Source organism: Anas acuta, chromosome 2 (assembly GCF_963932015.1).
Source record: "Anas acuta chromosome 2, bAnaAcu1.1, whole genome shotgun sequence".
NCBI classification, from domain to species: Eukaryota; Metazoa; Chordata; class Aves; order Anseriformes; family Anatidae; genus Anas; species Anas acuta.
Window position 1 is genome coordinate 32,163,848 of NC_088980.1, and position 24,605 is coordinate 32,188,452.

Here is a 24,605-nt window from a genome sequence, read left to right on the forward strand (position 1 = left end):
CATGTTTTGCAAGCTTGTAGAATGTCACTTGCAGAAGTTAAGCAAGATATAAGAGTTTCCTAAGTTTCTATTATAGTTTTATTTCCAGCAGCATTCTTTGACAAACTAAGTAAATTACTGCATCTATTGGACCTCTGAGGCTTGGGGCAAAGAATGGAAAAATTATTTACAAAAGCTTGAAAATATTTAATCACTGGAGGCAGGGGGCAACTGTGTTTTAATTAGCAGTTCCTCAGGCCATTGGCTGGCTGGAGGCTTTCTCAAACAACCACACAAACGCACTGAATAGCTGTTTGCCAGCCTTAGGGTCAGGCCTGAGATGAAACAGATAAGATAATTGGCTCTAATGAAATCCAGAAGGCCTTGGCTTTCTTGTTTGAGCTTGGATTTGAAAAGTGCGTGTGGAAGTGAGGCTTAATTCAAACCAGTCCTGAACTAGGCCCGTTTTTCAGTGACTTTGATATTGTTTGAAGTTCTGAAAGTGTTCGCCACACCACTAGCCTGCTGGGCTGGGCCTCCCCGGTCACCTTAATTACTGAGCTTTATTGCTGACTTTACTACACAGGAAAGGAGCCATTATATGTTCCATCAACATCAGCTCTCCTCAGATTGGAGGAAAGGGCAGGGTGAAAGGCCACTGTAGGAAGGCAAAAGCTTCACTTTGAGGTAGTCAGATCATTTACCCGTGTTAAATTTCACTGTGCTATGTGTGTACATTCCTCACAACACAGAAGCCCAATTTCCATTTTTTTTTATTTTTTTTTTTTTTTAGCAAGTGATTACTTTTCAAAACATTTTGTTTGTGTCTGATTAGCAGAAGGGGACATTTATTCTTCGAGGTGGAAAGAAGGCAAATTGTAACAAACGCCTAATTAATCATCACAGGGGAAAGAAATCTAGTTAAAATCTGTAATAAAGAGAAATTGTTCTTAATGCTTCTTTGAAGTGGGAATAAGTGAGGAAACCCCTATGGTGTGTTTGCAGACTTGACACCCTACAGAACTGACTCCTTGCAGCCAGCCTGATATCTTGAGGGTAACTTGTAATGTGCTCTGCAAAAACAGAAGGGCTCCTGTGAAATACTGTAACAGCAAGCAACAGTTGAGGTATTTTAGCAATGTTAGTTGTGAGTTATTCTCTTCAGGATAATTACTTTCAGGGTTTGGCCCTAATCTCTTTAGCTGCTCCAGCTGGTGGTGCTGCTGGAAAAAAAAGAAGCTGAACGAACTCATGTGCATGAATGTTTTCAGATCTAGACACTCTATAGTGGGAGGGACGTCTATCAGGTTTCAGCAGTCAGTATCTGAGGCCACTGAAGTCCCTGGAAAGACTGCTGTTGAGAAACCTGGGGCAGACCCTGCAAATGCTTAGATGTGTGGCTGAATATGTTTACATATTAATTCTATGTTCCTAAGTCAGTCAGGCTACTAACCTCAGTAAAGTTACACATGTGCATTAATGTTTGCAGGATTGGGCCTCCTGAGACTAATGAAAGTGTATAATATTGGCCAATTTGGGCCAGATTCCATATTACCAATGCTAGCACATAATAAAAGAAATATTGATGAATATTGCTTGCTGGTGAGGCTCAAACTGTGAAGTTCAGATCAAGATACACAAACTTTATTTCCATGAACTTGGGAGAAAATTTAGAAAAGACAGAAAAATCAATTATGTTGCTATCTACTATGTGAGCATTACATTTATTTATTTATTTATTATATCCTTTGTTGTTGTTGTTTTTATGGAACTAGTATATCTGCTTTTCTTAATAGCTTGAAAATGTCTTGGATTCCTTCAGAAAAATTAGAAATGTCAAAAAGATACATTCTGCAGAGTATTCAGCTCTTTCCTTAAGGCAACAGTTTCACAAAGAAGGCTTCTGTAATTTGATATAGGTCCACCATGTATTATTTTATAAATAATATATGTGCTATAATGCAAATTTTATGTCTGTATAGCTGAAGATTTTTTAACACAAAGAACTCCTATTTAAGAAGCCTGAAGGCTTCTTGTTTTTCTTCCCTTTCTTATGCCCTGTCATTTTAACATGTTTTATGTTAGTAGAATGGCAAATTGGTGATACGGTTTAAAGAAAAGCAGCAGGTTTTAATACTTTTATCAACATTTTGTGAAATTTTAACCTGTTCAACTCATGGCCAGTATCACAGGGAGCTAGTTATATCTTGCATATTTTATTAGCACAAAGCCAGGAGAAAATATCTTTGGAAATAATCATAATTCATTACAATTATCAGAAAACAATGATATCCATTCTAATACAAAAGGTTGTTTTGTGAGAAAATAATAGTGTAGATGTCATTGCATGAGAGTGAGAGCTTCTATAAGCAATATTTCCAGATTTGCAGATGTTCTGTTCTTTATTAAACAGTAGATTTTGTTTGCTCTCATTTTTTTTATAATTTTATATAAAAAATGATATATTATAAATTATATATTATAAAAAATTTATACAAAATCTTCCCTTTTGATACCATGCTTCTTAAGAGGTGGTTTGAGCTACTACTGCTGTGAATCAAACTTTTACTTCTTGTTGCAGTAAACACTGTACTCTGAAGAATGATTTCCTTAGGTAAGGTACAGTCAGAATCTCCTAAAAAAACTGTACAGAACATTTGATGCTTTGATAAGTTAAAAAACAAAAATGTTATTTTTTCTGAACAGAAGTAGCATAACCAGGGGCTGCAATGATGTGACAGTGAGAAGGCAGGGTAGGGTGTAAATGTCCATGACTGTACCTTCAGCTACATTCACCACATTTTGTGGAAACTAGGAAAAGTGGGATTATATAATCTCTTAGTTATTTAATTCATACGTTGCACATACGCCTAATGATGTCTTCAATAGAAGAAATAGGATTATGAATTCTACTGGTGATTTAATCTGACCTTTGTATATCTCTCTACAAACTTTGTTTAAGCTTAGGTGGGTGGTGTAAGTCAAGCAGGGGATAGTGACTGAGGAAGCATTTTATTGCGGGGAAAAAAATCCCTGGATGCTTAAGTCACTTATTTCCAAGGTTTCCAACAATGTTTTTAAGGTGGTACAACAATTATTATTAAAAGTGTCTTTTTTTGTGTGTGTGTGGGAGCTGAGGGCTATAGGGATTCATAATTTCCACCTTAGAGTTTATTTACAATTGCTTGCAAATCTACAATTTTAAAAAGGAAAGCCTAATACAAAATTCATAAAGTGGCCATTATCTGATGTAATGGTGTTGTGCTGTGTATTTTCAAGTCACTGTAGAGACCACACAGCAAATCACTGCCTGAGCCAAGGCTAAATGTTGGGCCTCACTGCTTTTCATAATTCTGTGAAATTCCTGATTCCTTCATCTTTAAAATGAATAATTCAAAATAAAATAAATAAATAAATAAAAGAAATGATTTCATTAGCTATCATCCTTTTGTGAGTCTGTCTGTTAAAATTTTGTGAAGCTAGATTTTAATTCTACTTTTCATTATTCTTTCTGTACATCATTTTAAAAAGCGTAAGGAAGAGGTAAACTGAACCACTTGTGTTCAATAAGTCACTTTTAAACGCAGTGACTGTGACGTGTTTTGATAGTGCTGTGTTTTGTTGAATATTGCATGTTTTTTTCACTACCTGGTAACAAGAAAGCAACTGGAAGATAAATGCCACTAAGGACATCTAATTGATGTTTTTCCTATATATGTAATTATAGATTACTTTCAGGCAGGCAGTCTGCTATACTAGTAAAGAACAATGAAAATCTTAGTAAGAATATTAACTAACTATGGTACATACATGTGGCTTTTTGGCTGTGACATTTCATTGCTGTATTCAGTAACAACAGTAAGAATAATTCACCGCAGAGAGCATTCATAGAGGATGCCATAGGTACATAATTCTTTTGAATGAGGAATTCAGCTGGGATACATTTCTCATATCATGGCATATGCCATATTCTCATAGATTACTTGTGTGTGATGTGGGAGATCAAAGGATTGCACTTTTATTTCTGTGGCCACAATAAACTTGAAAAGAATCAAAGGGAATCATTATGAATATCACGTAAAAAAATTGGGAGTTAACATGATTTAGAGAAAGTAACAATTAGAAGAAAAATGAGGATATCATACTTCTTTAGTGTTCTTGGTTGTAGTGTGAAGTCTTGCACCTGCTTGTTAGCAAGGTCAGATTTAGGATTAAAACAAACAAACAGACAAACAAAAAAACACAACAGTGTGCTTTTAGTTGCATTTTTTCTCTTAATAGCCCTGGTGCCTTAATTTAATTCATATGTACAGTATTCCAAAATAACTGCAGTGATTGATAGTGATGTAATAAAATGCAGGAAAATACACAAAAATTCAATGTTTCTTTAAAAATTTAAAACAATTCCTATTTCATTCTATTTATTATTGTGCTTAAAGCATTTTTATTAGGAGTGAAATTCTATTGTAACTCTAACATGAAGCATTACAATGAATTTGCAGTTAATGGTATCTTAGTCATCTTTAAAAAGTGACTAATAATTCACTCTGTTTACAGTTAAAAAACCCACTAATTTATATTTAATGGAAGCTATTGTGTAACTAGAGTTCCATACTATTTGTGGTATGTTAGGTTATGTTAATATTGTGGGTTAACAAAGTGCTAAATCCTGTCTTGCCCATGCTGCTTATGAATGCTATTATTATTTTTAAAATTCAGATAATTTTGTTATAATTTATTATAACATTATTAGCTACCCAGATTAGACTGTGATTTTTGCACTGAAAAATTAGCAGCATAAAAGCTATTGAGAGGAAACAGAAGGTTCTGCCTGCTGTGTGGAAACAATTTGTACTGGTACCCTAAAGGAAAATGTGGGAAGCAGTCTTACATTTTGAGATCTTAGTTGAAAACTTTGATTATACAGATGTGATTCACTTCCATGTGTCCTTTCTACTTTGAACATGACAAGAGATGACCTTATATTTGGAAAAAAAAGGTTGAGTTCCTCTGTTCTTTACCTAGGAGACCTTCTGTGCCCCAGTTCCTTAAGACTGGCTGGAGAATAGCATCAATGGCAGGTTTCTTAGAATGGTTTCTCCACTGGAGTTTTAGCTTGATGTACTCAGTAATATTGATGCAGTTGTGATTTTTGGCTTCTTACTTCACATTAGGTTATGATTCAAAGTTAGTATATAAACAGAAAGGAATTCAGGGCCAAGTTCAGACATCCAGATATGTGCCTGCAATGTAGGGGTCTCCATGTGAGTAAGGCGTTCAGGTTCCTGTTGTGGTGCTCCAGGTGATACAGTCAACTGACTTGAGAGATCTGTGTCAATCCTTAAACAGGGATACACACTGGTTATTTGAATGACTTCCTAGTCTTCAGTGCCTGCACCCACTAGGACCTTGATTCAGTTCTCAGAAGGTATGTGTCCAGTGCCATGTGAGAAGTGCTAGAGAAGTGCGTGATGTTTACTGGTGTGGCTGACAGCTATGGCATAGAACCTCTGGAAGATCTATGCCCTTTCACCATGCCAGCACATGCCCAAATGGGATCCCCCTGAATCCCAAAAGCTGCTGGAAATTCTTGCATAGGTAATTGAACTGAATCCTCTGTTTCCATGAAATATGAGAGTTTAGATCCTTAGTGCACGTTTAGAATCCTACCGTGTAAGTCTGCATTTGCATTTGGATTCCATTTCTGGATAAACTCATCTCTATTCTAGGTAATGATTATTCACATTCTTCTGGAAAACAAACATACAAAATAACAGTTAATTGGATTTTGTTCCAATTTGATTAGAGATATTGTCCTAAAACAGTCATTTGGAATATGCCTATACTTGCAGAGACATATTCCTGCAGAGAAACTGTAGATATAGTCCATCCAGTTTCAAGCTACCTGTGAAATGCCTGAAGATAAAATTATCATGAAATACCAGTGCTAATTGGTTTTGTCTATACGGCACTATGTCAAAGTGCAGACAAACACACTGTAAATAGCTTATCTCCAAGCTGATCCTTCAGGCTGCGAGAAGTTTTAAATGGACTAATACACTGTGCTCAGATAAATTACCTTTTCTTAGCAATGTAAAGTTTTCTGTACAAAACTGAGTGCCTCTGTGGCAAAAGCTATTTTTTTGTATCCCAGCTGACATATTTTAAAGTTAACAAAGACATCTTTGCTTCATGCTGCCGTGTGTAGTGTAGTCACATCCCTAGGTAAGGTATCCACTTCAGTTTACTGATGAAGTAAGTGGGAGGTTTGCCACTTTGGTTGTACATATTTTGTTATATCCTTGTACTGCACCTTCCACAGCCAACATTGTTGGCTGCATTTAGACTAAAAACATGAGAATAATAATCTGGGATGAGGTTGTACTTTAGTCAAGTTGTACTGTATACTCCTGAAGGGACTACCTCTCAGCAGTGACCCTTTCCAGAAATTTAGAGCTGATAATATTTATGAGAGTTCGGAGCAGCTGAAGCATTGGCTAGAGATCTTTTAAATAGCTAAATTTCAACACATTCCCTGTAGAGCTGAGAGTGATCATTTGAGACCTGTCAGAGGAAGATCATGCCTTAATTGTATTTTGTTGTACTATAAAAAATGAGACCTCTCCACTAGATTTAAGAGCCAGTGGTATTGTGATCTGTGTGAACTCTTAGGGGAACCCATCTGGGATGTTAGAGTGTGTATGAAATAAGTTTGTGTCACTGATAAAAGTAAAAATAGTCACATAAATGTGATGGTTTCTGTAATTGATCTTTTCTAAAAGTATCTCCAGTTTGACAGGGAGCATCTTTTCAGTGTGATTTATTCTGTAATAGAGTACACTCTGGTGGCTACCTTCCAAAAATGCTGTCCTGAATATCTATTTATAAGTAGAGCAACTCGAAATCACTCAGGTTCATGACTCCAGTATTCTATTGTAAGACAGTATTACTGTCTTGGCTGTGGCACAGATGCCAGCATTCAGAATAGACCCTCTCTGAAACCAAAAAGGACTGATTGCTACTTTCAGTAGCAACCCTTACTCTGCCAGTGCTGCACATTAACACCTGAGCTTTAAAAATTAGACTACAGTATGTCATGGAGTGTGCAATGACGTGGAACAACACTTCTCATTTTATTTGATAAAATCCAAGACAGTCAATTTTGTCTCTCTCTTGCCCTTTCACCATTCAGTGGAGAATGCAATACTGTAAGAAGACGGACGGTCCTTTCCCCAAACTCTTTCAAAACTTTGATAGTTTTCACAATTAGAGAGAAGAAGTAGGGACTTTGTAATCAATGCAGCATGCAAGCTGCCTCTCTAAATCCCGTTTGTATCCTCTGCAAAGTTGTAGAAGTCTCTGGAATTTCCAATTTTCTCCATGAAAAATGGGCACAATTTTGCAGTGAATTTCCACCTTCACTGACACTGGGAAGAGCAAGGGCCTACTATTTGTCCCTTCAGTTCTCAAAATCTTGGAAATATCTCCTTGGACAGCACAAGCAGAAGGACAGAGTTAGGAATGAAAACCTCAACTGACTCAGCTCTTTGCTGAATAAGTGGTAAATTGCATAAGATAAATAGGGCTTTCCTACTTCAAGGGTGTTTATCTGGAGGAAGTGCCTTTTTCTGCAAATGGCGACAGGGAAAAGGGATACAACACAGCTGGACTTCACTGAAGTTGATAGTTTAGTTAAGTGTCCAACCAGTGTTCCCAAGCCTGAGACATAGAAATGCATAAGTAGTTTTATGAATTACACACGTGTGCACATTTAAATGATGGACCAGATGCTGAGGTGATGATCTTGTCTAAGTCCCCTTGGCAATGCAGCTCTTGATATCTGTCACAGAGGACAGCACTGAAGAGATGGCAAGGCAAAGTGCACAAACATGAGAAACTTGGGAAGGCCCTAAGAATAAGTGTGTCTATACACACAGTTCTGCAAGTTCACTACTTTATTGTACAATTTTTGAATATTTGTGAAGAACTGTTCTTTATTAAGAAAGAAAAGTAATTTCAAGTGACTTCTGCAGGAAGTTTTTGACTGAATCCAGTTTATGGATTAATGATTACCCCTAATTATCAGTGGCTGGATTATAACTTCACAACAGGATGTCCTGACATCCATGGTGGTGTAAATGTGCAGAGCATTAAGCCTGCCATGTTAAACCGTTTTCAGTGATAGAATAATATAGTTATTTGGGCCATGACTCTAACACATTTTAAATGAATGTCTTTTTTTATTATTATTTTTTTTTGATATAATCATATTTTTGCTTGAACCGCAGCTGCATTATTAAATTATATTAACACTAAAATGAATACATCATGAATGTTCTTGAACAGATATAATAATGTTCAACAATAAAATATTCACAGGCTCCCTTCAGTGTAAAGCACATACTGTGATACTGTGCTTATCTGTGTGCAGATAGGGCACTAGGGAATTACACTTTCCTAAGAAAAACACATTTCTATGAACTGTCTCCATTAATTAATTAAAATTAATGCTTCTAGGAATAAAAACACACTATACCTTAGACAACATTCAGAAAAGTAATTTGCTTAGGTTAGTGAAGACATCCTAGACTTTCTTTGAAAATAAATAAATAAAATAAGTTATAGTTTGCTGGTGTTCAGTGTTTCTGAGAATGAAGCTCTCACGTCTCATTCATTCTCCACTTCTTTGAGATAATTGGGAAGTAAAGGGGAAAACAGAAGGCTTGCCTAATGAGCAAGCAATAATGAGCAAACAGATGAGAGAAAACAGAGTAAAAAGAGAATGTAGATGAGAAAGAGAAGAGGAAAAGATGAGAGAAAACAGATGGAAGCCAAAAAGCCAATGAAGTGAGAGACAAGACTATAATGATTTACACAAGACATGGTGGAACTAGTCTGGATAGAATAAAAGAAGAAACTTATACCCTCAGTCTAACTTCAGAATAAACCAAATCTTTAACTGGATTAAAAAAAAAAAAAAAAAAAAAAAAAAAAGTTAAGGCAAAACTTTAGAATTAGAAACAGAGATTCTATAATAGGATATTCTGATAGTATTAGTGACCTGCATAGATAAGATTGAAATAAACATCAGGACATTTACATGTTTATACAAACCAAACTTCAACTCCCACCCCCTCCCACCCTGAGGTCTAATCTTTTTTAGTATATACTTCCTTTAAGCGCTGTACAGAGCCTAAAATAGAATGCATAGATAACAACATAAATGGACATTATATTTTTATACATTTGTCCTAGAATACATTTTTTTCTCCTATTACTCTGGTCTGATAACTATTCTTTGTTCCCTTAACAATAAATCATTATTCACATGGAAACTTAAAATAAAAAATTCTAATGGACTGTTTCAACTTAGCGAAGGAGAATTTTGGAACTGTTAGAGAGAACACAACTCTCTAGCAACTGCATATCAGGATTTCGCTTCACCTGCAATTAGAAATGGAGCCAAATTGGAAGATGCATGTATACCCTGTTGTTGATGAAACAACATATACCTTTTTCAAAATTATTATTATTTTTTTTCATCTCTATTGTTCATGGATGAATTCTAGAAATACTTCGTATTCTAGAACTGCAGCAGTTTCCTAATATCTTTAAAACATACATGAGCTCTATTCACCAGTATTTAGCAATCCTGCTAAAAGGAATGCTTCTTAGATTGCAAGCTGCAGAGTACTTTTCATTTGTTGTTTTAGTCACTGTTTTTTTCTTTTTCTTTTTTTTTTCTTTTTCTTTTTTTTTTTTTTTTTTTTTTTTTTTTCCCATGATCAGGTCAGAGTTCTCCTTTGGTGATTCAGTGGAATTTAAAGAGAATGGAGTAGAGCCAGAGGGAATATGAAAATATCAGCCTTGGCAGGATCAGCTTATTTTTCAGTACTCTTTGATACTCTTCATTTCTATCATGGCTTTCTTGGTGAAGAAAGCAGTGCAATGAGGTGGTGGGAAAGCTGGCTTTCTTTTTGTCATAGCAAGTAAGACTTTACCAGTCCTCATTCCACAGTCAAGTCCCTTCAGAGATAACTATTTCCTTCCTGACTCTGTGTTTCCACAGAGTCAGGGAATCCTGGTTGCCAGGATTCTTGGCTTCAGGGCACCAACTGCTGTTTAAGAATGGAGTTAAATTTCAAGATTTACAATTTATATTTCAAGATTTTTAGTAGAAAAAAAAATAAAAAATATTATCTTTTTTAAGGCTATGGCATCAAATTTAAAATATTTGTGCTATTTTGCTACGACATCTTTTTAACACTAGGTAAGTAATACCAAAAATATGATTTATTTAACACTAGATAAGAAAATTCACTGCAAATCACTGGCAATATCTGTCAAGTTTATAGAGCTGGATTAACAATAAGAAAGAAGTCAGTTGCCCAATAAATGAGAAGAAAAACATCAAATTCTAGATATTTGATTAAATTGTTATGCATTCACACAAGTCAGAAAGTGTCGAAATTAAGACTGCAAAATCAAAGTCAACTTACATGACTACATACATAGACTTTTTCTAGCTATCCTCAATATTATAGTAACTTGTCTTTTTCCTTCCCTTCCCTTCCCTTCCCTTCCCTTCCCTTCCCTTCCCTTCCCTTCCCTTCCCTTCCCTTCCCTTCCCTTCCCTTCCCTTCCCTTCCCTTCCCTTCCCTTCCCTTCCCTTCCCTTCCCTTCCCTTCCCTTCCCTTCCCTTCCCTTCCCTTCCCTTCCCTTCCCTTCCCTTCCCTTCCCTTCCCTTCCCTTCCCTTCCCTTCCCTTCCCTTCCCTTCCCTTCCCTTCCCTTCCCTTCCCTTCCCTTCCCTTCCATCTTACAAAAAGACTATACAAAGATGACAAATTTTAATAAGTAATTTTTTCCTTAGTAGTTCATGCTGAAGGTCTGACAATTTCTTTTTGTTTATGTGCCAGAAGTCTTCTAACCTTTCTTGAAGGGGCCGCAACTTAAAAATCTATTGGATCACCTCCCATGTATTAGCAATGATAAAAACTTCTTCCTATTCACTGTAATTGCACAACTCCCTGTGACAGGTTTGGCAATTTTATCTTGGAAGAGTAATTTTAACAAAGAGTAGATGGGAAGGGAGTGCCAAATTTCTCAGCTGGTGTAAAATTCCTTGTTTTTAAATAAAGGTTGGCAACTGCAAGTGAGGAACTCAAGCAGCAAAAAGATCTTTGCAGAGTTTTTGGGACTGTTGGTAATCCAAAGATAAAAGCAGGAAAAATGCTGCTTTTGAAGTAGTCTACACAGTTTACAAGCTCTTTTGGTAATTTTATATGAGGAATTTAAAATTACAAAAGCATTTCATAAATGAGTGGTAACTCCCTTCTTTTTTGCAGTAAGCACATTAAAGCTAAGTTCAATTCTTCAGAGATAAAGATTATGAACTTCTAAGTGGGCTGTGGAATACTTGGAAAATGAGTGTTATATCAAATATATTTTGGCTTTGAGAAAAGTTCAAGTTTTGGACGCAATGTAAAATTTAAATTATATGATAGCTAGATACTGTGTGATCCAGATATTAAATCTGGAAAAAGTACTTTTTTTTTTTTTTTTAATGAAGTATATTTGAATGTACTTTTTACTTACATTTATTAAAATATTTTCTGAAACTTCACTGATATTTTGTGATGTATCCAATCTCAGTTATATTATTTTGGCTGTCACTCAGAGAGGTAAGTGCAACAAAAATAACTCTAGAAGTGGAAACCATGCTTAGGGATGTTTTTGTTGCTAGTTTCAACATTGTAAATTGAGACAGACATTGAAAAAGGGAACTATGTGATTCAGTTCATTCTTACATTTTCTTGAAATTACAATCAATCTCAGTTTCCAAGGCAACTGACTACATGAGGATGGACCAGACAATAATAGGAAACAGCTTTCTGTTTTATTACTGTAACATATGGTATAAAACGTCTTTTTAGTTTCATGCTGTTGAGGAGACTATCCAATTTATCATTGCAAATAGGATCCAAAAATGATTAAAAGAGGTGTGAGCGGTTCAGTTTTGTAACAGAAATCCAGAGACATAAGTTCATGGGGGGAAAGCAAATTCCGATACATCAAAATATAATTTTTAGATTCTCTTTCCAAATCCCAAACTTCATCTTGATTTTTCCTCTGACCTTCCTCAGGGGTCCTGGCAACATGAAGGGTTGGTGTAAGTGGTTGTATTGGCAAATGGATTAACACTGTATCAATATGACTCTCTCAGGGTGAGTTGAATTGCCTTTCTGCTGTAAATTACCTTCCACAAATAAAAGGCTTCTTCCGTGTGCACCACTAAAAGAGGTATGATTGATCTAGGACCACAAGGCCTACTACATTTCTTTTTCAGACATCAGATAAAATCTAATAGGAGAAGCGTTGGCTCACTGCAGTGAATGGAAGCTTAAGTAAAATATTAAATCATATTGAGTATATCAGCACTTCCATGTTTTGTTTTTCGAGTTGAGATTTCAAGTGCTTTGCTATTCACTATTCCTTCCACCATGAAACATTTACACAGGAATTAGGGTATTCCCGAGGTATTCCTGAATTCTGTGGTGATATCTTCAACGTTTATTTTTCAGTGCCTTTTCTTTTTTTTTTTTTTTTTTTTTTTGTGTGTGTGTGTGTGTGTGTTTTGTTTTTTTCCTCCTTCCAGGTGTGCTTAAGAAAAACTTTTTATTTCACTCAAAATTTATCGGCCTTTTTCTTTTTTCTTTCTTCTTTTTTTTTTTTTTTGTAAGTTTCTCTGAAGCTGGCACTGTATTTCTTTACTATCTCAATTTCTGTTTCAGAGATTGTATAATCCTTTGCTACTTTCATATTTTATTAAGCTTCCTGTTTATGTCATTGATTCCTTAATATTTAAAGTTCTTTCCCATGTCAAAAAAAAAAAAAAACCTTCCTTTTGATTTTCAATATAAATAACATTTTTTTTTCATTCTACTGAAATCTAAAACAAAATTCCTGTTGTTCTAAATGTGTTGTACTGGGCTTTATATTTCCCTAAGCCTTAGTTACCTCCTTCCTTTGACTTCACTCTCCACTTCACATTGTTGGTGTAATATTCTTGCAGGAGAGTATTTTATATTTTATAATATCAGCCCATCTGATGTTACTCCCTCAACATGGACTGGTACTTTGTCAGTTGAGTCTTTCTAATCACATTCAATTCAGTTAATATTTAAGCACTGACATCTAATTTTCTCTGTCTTTGGGGTCTGACATATCTTGGTATTTTGTACAGCAAAAGTTAATATGAGAAGAGAGGGATAGGGTAATGTAAGAGGGACAGTATCCTTCCCAACTACCCAAAGCCAACAGCAGATCACGTTTCCAACCAAACAGTAGCTGAAACTGCATAAGAAAAAGTTATAGTTTCTAACACTGTGTGGTACATAGTGGTTACTGCTTTAGTGGGAACATGTCCCTACTCCCACAAATACCTTCTTTCTTCTTCTCTGAGAATTTTTCAGTGTCTGTCTGTTGGGGGGGGAGGAGGGAGGAGGGGAGAGAGAGGGATAGAAAAGTGCTCTTCTGGGTTACCTCACATTACCTGTAAATATTTCCCCTGTTAAAGTTGTATCAGTATGGGTTCCATTAACTGGCCTTCATCTTAGGTAAAGTGAGAAGACTTGATTCTGTATTATATAAAACTCTGGTGTATAAGAGATGCTGTGTTTTTGGCTGTCAGAATGAAGTCCAGCTGGTCTGTTTAAATGCAAACTAGAATAAGGGGATGGACTAACATGGTCTCAATTCCAATGACAAAGTTGTTGCAAGCATGAGACAAATAGGTGTGTATTTACTAATACAGAAGTGTTTGATGCTGTTACTGCCTGTTTCTTTCTGCTTTAGACCGGAGATGCTTCCTAATTTGGTTTGGGTGTAAGAAAATGTCCATATGTTTCTTTTCTATGAGTGTCTGTTGTTCATCAGGAAAAAACAAGAGGAAGTGACATATGTCTGTATGTGTCTGAAAGAATACCTCTGAAGAGCTAAAAAAAATAAAATAATAAAAAAATAAAGACAGATTAAAAATATGAGGTATTTTCTGAATGTCATTAATTCAATAATGACAATATAATATACAATAAAATAATAGTGATTATCCAGAAATGTAAAATTTCTATTTAATGATAAGACAGAAAACCACATGCACAGAAAATACCTTTAAAAGTAGTAGTGAGTATATGGAAAGAAATACCAGGAGATACAAGGAGAAAAAGCATCTGCAAGGGACAATATGTAGAGACCTCTGCGGAAAAAAAAAATAAATAAATAAAATGACTTCATGTGCTTTGTATTCACAACCATGCTGATGAATCCAGCATGCAAAAAAAAAAAAAAAAAAAAAAAAAAGCATTAGCAAAAGGCTGTTTTTCTGCTAATTTTTATTTCAAAAAGAAAGAAAAAAAATCTCTTTCTGAGCAAACCGCGGTTCCCAGAAATTTAGAAAATTTTGTGGAAAAAGTATTTTTTCCAAGAGATTTCTGTATCTTCCACCTACTCAACCTATTGCTCCCATGAAAAAAATATCACCCTTCTATTACATCTCCCTAGGCATTTTGTATAAGATTTACCCTCTGTTCCTCCCTACATCTCCCCACTTTTCTAGGAATTGAAAACTCTTTTAAACTTAAACCAATCACTGCAGTGATAGCATAAGTGCATTGTTAACACTGCAAACTGAGCTGTAGTTTACTATCAGTAGTATAGTAAATTTTCGGTAGAATTTCTTTATTTGTGCTGATTGCCAGACCATATACCATATGCCCAAACATAGAAGCTTTTCTGATTTTTTTTTTTTTTGTTAAATGTAAGATTTTAAGTAAATTTTTAGTAGAATTTTTGACCTAGAGACAAACTGAATACTCCAGAGCCCTCTTCTCAGATGCACAAAGGCTCACTTCTCTTTTTAATTTATTCAGAACACCATCCTTTCCCTTTTCCCCAATTTCACCATTCTTGTGGGGTGTAGGCAAAATAGGTCCTACACTATCCTGTCTCTTATACAGTTCTTAGATGGCTAAGGCATTTTAAAGGTGTCAACTATTCTAAAAGATATGCTCGAATTTCCTTTTTGTAGACATACTTAATTCTTCAGAGAAGACACCATGTTATCAATCATTTTGTTAACTCTATCAATCCTATGCATTGTGGCAAAAATTTACCTCTGTATTTAGCTATTTCAGTTATTTTAACATTTTTGTCTTCTTAGTAACAATCATTTTGCTATGTAGTAAGATTTACTGGGAATAGTGAACTATTCTAGTAGTATTATGTTAAAGTTTTAAGCAAGTCCAATGACTTCTGTAATAAGATAGTATTGAAAGAAATGACTTACTAGAAAAGCAAAATTAAAGTTATTTTGTTATAGCAAGTGGCATGTACTGTACTGTACTGTACTCAGACTTGATAGAAATGTTTCTAGGCTATGCATTCCAGCCATCTGAATTTTAAAACAGAAATCTTAAAATACCATCAAATGTGACTAATATCTTTATGGCAGAAAAACTTCCGAAGATTTACTTTTTTTACTTTTTTTTTTTTTTTTTTTTCCCCATAGAATAAACTAGTAACAACTAAGGGACACCAAATTGATTTTTCTGATATAAACATATTATGTCATGAAAGCTAAACAATTACTGAAATATTGCTTAAGGGTAAAATTTAGATTTGGTAGTGGATTTGGTAGTGGATATGTGTTATCATCATTTCCCTTACCTGTTAGAGTGGCTTTAATAGGGAAAAGATTGAATTAAAATGGTGGAATCCAATACTTACTGCATTTTTCTTTCTCAGTATTGGTGATATTTTAAGCCATTCTGCGCTATAATTTGAAGCTTCATCTTTTTGAACTAGATTTCTGTTACCTCCTTCTCATTTATCATCTTGGTGTATAGTTCTTGGAAGCCACATCAGTCCTTTAGCCACCAGCTGGAACTTGGTACATAAGTTTCATTTATGTTGCATAAGATGGCATGGTACCAACTAGGTTTGTTTGAGATCTGGAAAATAAATAAAAAGTAAAAAGATTGCAAGTTTTTCTTTCATACTGTAGAAGCTTCCACAAATAAGATGCTAAATAGACAGAGGAACATATAACAGAAAATGCAGATTTTCTTAGTCAGTCACTGACTTCTTAGTCACTTAGTCATACTTGTGCTGTTTTGGCCTATATATCCATATAACATTTTATATTTGCATACTATGTTTGCTGGAAGAATACGGTCCTTCCAAGGAAGCCTCTTCCTTTAAAAATTTGACAATTTGAGGGGGACTTACGCCCATAGCTTTTGAGCAAACTTACCTCAATTTTTAGCCACTCCTTTCACATAATGCATAATAAAAGTTTGGATTTTATTCAGTTCTGAATGTGGACGTAATTGTGCAATGTGTGTATGTATCTGCATTTGCCCATATCTCTAGAAGTTAGATAATATATTTGATAATGCTATTAATTTTTAAGTGAATTTACTAAGCCATAAAGTAATGATTTTCATGCTTTTCATGTTTGTTAACTTTTTATTATTTCTGTTCTATTTGTACTATTTCAAAGACTTTGACAGAGGTGTACTGGAGATTAAATGTAAAAGAGTCCCTATAATTAAGTTGAAACCATTTTCTAAGTAATAATAACAAATGGAAGTATCAGTAAATATTGTAGACTATTTCTTATGCTTTTTAAGTGTTTAAAATGTTGCAATTCAAGCTGTGATAGAATTTAGAAGACTTGCATGCAAGATTCCAAAATGTTGTTTGTTTTTTTTTTTTTTTTTAAAAAAAAAAAGGAACCAACAAATAGACTTAGACTCTGAAAATGTCTTCAGTAGCCAAAAATAAAGTTCCAGGTGCTTCAAAAATTTTTCATTCAGTGTCACTTAGATACTCCTACAACTGTATCAGTTGAAATTACTAACATGGGGCATCTCTGGAAGACCTTAACCTTTTAAACACCTTGGCATGTGCTTAAATTTAGAATCATGCATAAATCCCCCTGAAATGATCATGACTTATAGTAGTCATGCCCCTTGAAGAATAAATGAAAAAGATATTGTATATCTCCAGATATCAAATAAGGTAACTAAAGTAATAGTTGCAACAAGAATATTGACGGTGCTTATAAAAAGTAGAGAAGAAATAAAATATTTAAAAAGTTGTATAAAAAAGCCAATAAGGGTAAAAGAATAGATGTAAAAAGAAAGCCTACAAAGATAAAAAAACGTATAAAAGATATAGCTTAGGAACTAATACAGATAAAGTCTGCAGGAGTTAGGCATACCCTGGAGGATAAGTCTAGGACAAAATCAGATGACAGTCAGAAAGGAATTTTTGGGGTAAGTTCTCAGGTTTGGTCTTGGTGAACTTGGGCTGACATTAGGACTGGTATAAAGAAATGTTAAGAAGGTAAGCCAAAATTTTAGGGAGACACAGGAGTACAAACTCAATTAATATTACAGATGAAGAAAAAAAAATCTCCAATAGTTGTACAGAAATACTGTGTAGATTTCTGTGAGGATAGACATTACTTGATATTGTGCTACATTAAAACATATGTGCAAACAACACATAAAAATAATAGATACCATAAGTTTCACATACCTATCAGGGTAATCTTTTAAATTCTTTCTGACCTACTCATATCAAGGTGCATTCAACAGCATACATAAACTTGTGTAATTTTAAGGTAGGACAACACAGTGATTGGAGCAATATTTTATTTGCAGGATACGAAACTGAGAAACTCCATATAAACCTATTTATTTATTTATTTCAGATGAGACTGGGTCTCTATTTGGTGGCGAACCCCCTACTCTAATAGTAATAATGCATTATATATATATATATATATATATATATATATATATATCTTGCAAACTCTAGGTCTGTTATAACTGGATAAACAAAAGTGCTTTTATAATGTTTTCTAGTGGTTAAAGTAGTTAACTTAGAGTGTTTTATATTTTCTTTCTAGTTTTTTTTCCAAGGACTGCTAAGTAATTTATTCATCTTCTACCAGCTCTTAGTTTTAGCTGATTCATCTGTAAAGTGGGTACAAAAAGTGCTTGTGTTAGAGCACTGCGCAATCAGAAACAGCTATACTGATTTATACCAGCTGAATATTTGGGCCTTTCTATTTATTAATGTTCTGAAAGTACTTTGAGATCACTGGATGAAAACACTGGGGGATTTTAGGGAAAGAGCCAATAATTTATGTTACTAAGCTATTCCAATCTGCAGTTTTAGACCACTGTGGATTTTCTTTCTCAGTTACATAGATTACTGTCCTGGGCTGGTTTGCCTCCTTGTTTCCTTTTTAAATTACCAACACAGCAAAAGAATTGTAGCTATTTGCATTAGCTTAATTTTCTTTGGAGATTTCCAGCTCTGTATGATGGTACTTGCAAAGTCATTTTTGGGTTGAGTACTTCTCCACAGTCTCTTCTGGGAGAACAAATGTTTGGGAGCATCTTAACCATGTGCTGTAAATGTACAAAAATAGAATGGAAGAATAAAAGGAACAAGATCAAGTAAACAGAGTCCCTTGGTAGAATCTCTTTAATGTCTTGCATCTGATGTTCAGATTGGTGGGGAGGGGAGGATCACATGCTTGATGTTTTCTCTAGGACTACACCCAACTGGAAGCCATCCCTTGGCTTCTCTGCAGACAGCACCATACCCAAATGGAACATATTAATTCTCCAGGGAAATCTCTTTAGTGGGATAGAAAGGAATCTTTTCAGCTTCCCAGATACATGCACTGTTCCCAGTACCATCAGGCTTAAAGGAGGACCTGCAATACCTTGGGCTGAAGCACACAGTTGCATTGTAACTGTGAAGTTTAGCATAGATAAATAACTCCTGTGATCCAGCTGCTCAGGCTTTCAGGATCTGACATGTTTATTAATGAAAATGTGACAGAAAAGAAAGAAACAGTCAGCTATGCAAGGTGCCCCTGTAACTCTGCTGTCATCATTAGGTGAATATGGCATACTAAATATTTATGCTTCTATGATTCAGGATCACAGAAAATACATACCTCTTTTATGTGCTTTATTTCCTTTGGAGAAGGGAGTAGAGGAGAGGGTGAGTCATAGTGGAAGAATAAAATTCACTTATTTTCTGACAAAAGCTACTCTCACCTCACTGAAGAAGGATCCTAGCTTTAGCTTCTGCTTGCTGATAACCCCTGCAGACTAGCTGGTTTCAAGCAGGAAGCTGACAGCCTGCCAGTCCCCAGTCTGTACCTGTCCGGTGACCTATGGCCAGAAGCCAAATCATACCATGCTGTGGGTAAGATAATAACTGTTCTTACCTAGGTCTGAGTGCAGGCTAGCTATCTACCCTTGCAAACCATTTCTGATGAGCAGAGTTTTGACCCTTCACACCGTAACAAATCCCGCCAGCTGCAGTCTGACTTCTGAGCATAGGGTTGGTCTGAGGAATTTGGGAAGGTTAACATGAATATCTATTAGTGTATGACCAATGCTAGTTGTATGCCATATTTTTTTATTATTTTTTTAAAAACATTTTTTTTCTGTTATGATCTGATTCAGAGGATTCTGTTCTTTAGCAATTCAGAAGGGAAGTGCTGTGGTTATTGAGCTCGTGAGGAGGCAGTTGATGGATGATATCTCTTTTGCACACCTTGCAAGGCTCTCCAGATTGTAGATGAGATGGAAAACGAGCAAGATACAGGGTCTGATGCTACTCTACTCCCAGGGAGTAGAGAAGTGTCAGGAGCTGTTCAACCATTCTTAATCTCCTGAAGTAGGAGAAGCCTATGTATGAGGGAGACATGAGCCTTGTGTTGCTTTTAGGTTAAGAAAAGGGATGAGTCTAGTGCTTTGTGTAGGCTTTCTTTACAGCTGCCTACCTCAAAATGGTTTTCTATGGACAGATATTCAGGAGTAATGAGGAGGATGAAGCTTGAAAGGTGGCAAATGCCAAAGGTTTTTATTTCTGTCCTGGTGACATTTAGTCCATATTTAAATATTTATCTATATTTATTTATCTATTCGTTTATTTATTATTTTATTAATTTAATTATTAAACCATCATTATATATAAATAATTATAATTGTACGGTTTACATTTAATTATTAAATTATAAATATTAAAATTTATTGATTTCTTATTAATTGCTTATCTATTTATTTATTTGTCCTTGACAAAGGTTAGAGTGGTCCTTTCTATATGAAGTACAAAACAAAATGCGATGTTTTCCAGAGGCATTAAGCTGCTTTTTTCTAGGCAGAGATCTCATATTGGTTAATTAGCAACCTTAAATGCCTGCTGGCTTATGTAGAGGAAGACTGCAGTAGAGATTTAAAGACTAGATGCTTATATGGTCCTCTCTACAATTGAGAGACTTAGAGCTGTTGTCTTTTTCAAAGGCCAAATAGCAGGTTGCTGTGTGAAGGACCACAAATATCCTGAGATGTTTTAGTTGAAGAACCAAGCTTGCTACTCTATTAAACAGATTACATTTTCCATATTGTGTTTTTAAAGAAAGTGCTTAGAGTTTCTTTTTATTATTAAATCAAGAACAGCACATCCCTCGCTATTTGGAGGATAAAAGAGAGACAAGGAGGACATGGGTCTTATGGGCACAGATATTAGCTCTTTTAGTATGTTATATGCAAAATAGCAGCCATAAATTTTTGTCATAATTTGTGAGATAGTATTATATCAAAAGTAAGGTGTCGTTTTTCTGGTAAAATTTAGCAGACACTTCTGTGTACATTTTTAAAAGATTTTCTTTTTTTTTTTTTTCAGAAAAAAAAAATCCTCTTAGGTCTTATTTTAGTTGCATAAATTAAGGTAAACAGTAACAGAACAATGAGTTCTGAATGCCACCTATGGTTGTTATCCTTATAACCTTCTCCTTCCTTTAGTTGAGATCCCTGTATAGCTCTTCTGTATGAATTTATCTATATGCTACTATTTACTGTTTGCTACTGTTAAAGATATCATTAATAATTATGCATGATGCACAATGTGAAAGACCTGTCTTTCAGTATTAAAAAGTATTTTTGAAAGAAAGTATTTTTGCTTCTTCTAATAATGAGATTAAGGGTCAAATGCTTTGTTTTGCCCAAGTTATTAAAAAAATGTGCTGACGTATTTGTGCTTTGGAGCAAGGCCTTAAAATGTGGTAGATATGTTGTAGATTTTCCCAATATTCCAAATTATTCAGCTTTCAAAAATCTCATTCTGCTTGAGCTTGGTAAACTTTCTTAGTGCAACTTGAGTTTCTAAAGATGCTGTTAGTTCTGAACGCACTTCATGCTCTAACACCCCTGAGCATTGTCTATGCTGCACTTATGGTGCTGCCACTTTTTTTGACATCAAGAAGAACAGAGCCTGACTTGAATTTGAGGAAATGTGAATGGAGAGGAGGAGGGCAAAAGCTCAAGTGGCTGCAGATAGGGAGGGTTCTCCACAGGATCCCTCCTTCTTTCAGTGCATAAGATATATGGTGCTATGGAGACAGATCAAGATTGCATATCAGCCACAGTCCTCATCAGTAATCAGGATTCTTGCCACATGTGTTGCAGACTTGGGGGAGTTTGGGAAGTATGTGTTGCTTCAGACAGTGAACGTATAATTAGAGTATCAGAAGGTATGTACATAAGAAAGATAAGATGTGGTTGCATAGGAGATCTTTTTCCTGATATTGTTCCCTAACTATGGGGAGGTTAACCTGCAGAAATGTTCAGTCAGTGTAGTGTCTAATGTAATTATTCATCTGTGTACAGTGCGTGTTATATAGTTATACATCATAGAAATATAGAAAAAAAGACCTAGAAGAGATGTAATCTGACCTTCTGTCTCAAGGCCATATCAGCTTGAGCCTGCGGCAAGCATTATGGATATTTATTTTACTTGTTATTAAAAACTTTAAATAGATCAAGACTTTCACTTTTCTTGAACAGTTCATTTAAATGATTATCTACCTTTACCATTTAAAAGCTTTTTCCAGTGCCTGAAATACAGCTTTCCTGCTGCAATTGCTTCATGTCTGATCCATGCTATAAATGCAGAGCAGCTTCTTTCCACTTGCAACAGCCATTTACATATTTGTGGACTTTTATCACAGTTACTCTGTTCTGTGAGTCAAATAATTGTATTATTTTTCCACTTAGGTCACATTTTTTTTATTATTATTTTTTTCTTTCCTGTTGTTCTCAGATTGGGCTAGATCCTTTCTGAAGCGCAATGCTTGATACTGGAATCCACACTTCAGTACAGGCCTAATGATGACATGTTAAAAAGGGGATATGTTACAAATTATGCTATTTTGTCTGTAGACATTCTTGGTCCAATCTCACTTAAATTATCAAAAATGTGAAATTGCCTCTGTCATTTATTTTCTAACATAAAATTATATACATTGAAATTCTGTATGACCTGTAAGAAATTTTTACTTAGTTTGAATTCTTTTCTCTAACAAGTAAAAAGACCACCTTCCTAATATTAAAAATAACTGAGGAAATCAGAACAAAATAAAGTTCTTAAAATACAGAACAAAGAAACACTGAAAACAAAATAAAAAAATGATAATAATTTATTATCAACACACTTTTTTCACACACACAAAAAACTTACTTTTTGACAAAAACATGATACTTTTGGCCTAAATTGATTAAATAATTAGCCTAAATGATTTGGCCTAAATGATTAAATATTAAGCTAAATAAACACATGGTACGATGCATATGCAAAATTGACCTGCAGATTTTGAGCTGTGTAGACTGATTGTGTTTTCCTTGTTTCAATTAGAGAATTTATTAGTAGATTTGTCTTTTAATGCTAGTGATATCCCCCTGAATTAACACAGATGTTAGAGGCTCACCATCCATCACACTAGGTGCAAAAGCTGTCCTTATGCCTTTCCTTCAGATAGTCAGCCTGAAAGAGGTGCCTCCATGAATACGGAACGTAAGGTTTTATCTTCTCCTTCGACTAAAACAAAGTGAATCCCTACTGAAGTTTGTCAAGGAAGGGGTTAAAAAAGTGGAATCTTTGTAAATAAGAGGGGCTGAATTATCTTCCTGACACCAGCAGGGGTTGCTGTCACTGGTTTGTGGTTGTCACATTCCTGTTATGCTTGACCTTGGAAAGGCTTGACAACATAGTCTGGGTTTGATTAAGGGAATTTCATGTTTTTCCTTTGCTAGAGTCACCCCCCACCTCGACAAACATTTAAAAATGTTAAGAAAGAAAAAAAAAAAAAAAGTTTGGAAAGCAAACATTTTCCCAAAAGAAATTTATAGTTCAAATTTACACCAAGTTCGCACTAACTGGAGCAGTCCGGGTTTCCACTCAGGCTTTGAGTGCGCTCTGTAAACCATTAGTCACTTCCCTGGAAGAGGCAGCTTTTTATAGGCAGCAGAATAAAACAGGCACAGATGTGTGTGTAATGTTAGAGGCTTTCACATGTACCTGCCTTTCCCCTGCCCTCCCCTCCCCCCCCTTCCCCCGCCCCCCCAAATAGTAGAAAAGGAAAAAAGAATGGCTAAAGAAAAAAATAATATTTTTTCTTCAGACTTCATTTGGTTTTGGATTGCCATGATGAAGATTGGCTTAATTAAAAGAAAATATGTTTTTGATGTACAAAACCTTGTTGTGTTGTGGATTTTTGAATTTGTAGTTCTTTTAATTTTTAACCAATTGTTTGTTCTTTTTTTTTCACTTTACAGGACTGTGATCATGCCAGCTGCCAATGAGTTTAATCCAGAGATTGTCTTGGTATCAGCAGGATTTGATGCCGTGGAAGGCCACGACTCTCCACTGGGCGGGTATAAAGTCACAGCAAAATGTAGGTACAGTCACAACGTGCACATTTCTGAATCAGTACTTCTTCTCTTTGGGAACCTTATCTGAAGTCCATGTTATGTCCATAGTTCTATTTTGTGAGATTACAAATGTGTAACAGAGGGCAGGGACTGAGTGGAAATGAACATGTTAGCATTTCTGGCTCACTCCTTTCTGTTCCTTTTGGCATTTTTGTCTCAGCTTTTTAAAGTATTACTTTTCTGGCATTCAAATAACATTTTAGAGGTTTCATGCTTTTCAATAGGCCCCATTTTCCAAATGCTGGAGTAAGTTATTTCTCTTTAAATATATATTGGAGATTTTAAGCATTGGCGGCCTAAGTCCAATCTCATATTGCTGTTTTGTTATTGTAATCTTTTCAGCTTGATGGCATTAATCCTGAATTACATCAGTGTTCATGAAGGCCAAAGTTTTCTAAAAGACTACTCTGTTGGGTCTCAATGTTTGGATGTCCATTTCAGTCCTCCAAAAAGTGTGTTCAGTGCAGGGTTTTAGTACTTTCTTAAAGACGGGTCTAACTGACTGGTCTCATATCTAGCACTCCAAAGTCACTAGCTCTTACTGAATTCTGTGGCCAAAATGATCCCGAACCTGAGACATTAAGCATGGGTGAGTAATGTAATAATGTTCTGTACAGTGATGTGCAGTGTAACATTGCTATATATAAATCAGCTTCCATGAGGCAACGCAAAATGGTTTCCTAATGCAGTGCTGTGAATAATTTTCTTCAGTATATACAATTTTTTCAGTATATCTCAAGAAATACCATATTAACATTTGATTA

The 24,605-nt window shown here is 35.2% G+C and overlaps 1 protein-coding gene across 17 annotated transcripts in view; it reads left to right on the forward strand.

Annotated features, from left to right (window-relative positions):
* Nucleotides 1-24,605, forward strand: part of HDAC9 (histone deacetylase 9) — a 476,309-nt gene that overhangs the window by 389,440 nt on the left and 62,264 nt on the right. For all 17 annotated transcript variants that reach the window (XM_068674122.1, XM_068674124.1, XM_068674117.1 and 14 more), the window contains one exon: nt 23,686-23,804. In XM_068674122.1, the coding sequence (XP_068530223.1) occupies nt 23,686-23,804 (119 nt within the window). The remainder of the gene's footprint in view (nt 1-23,685; nt 23,805-24,605) is intronic.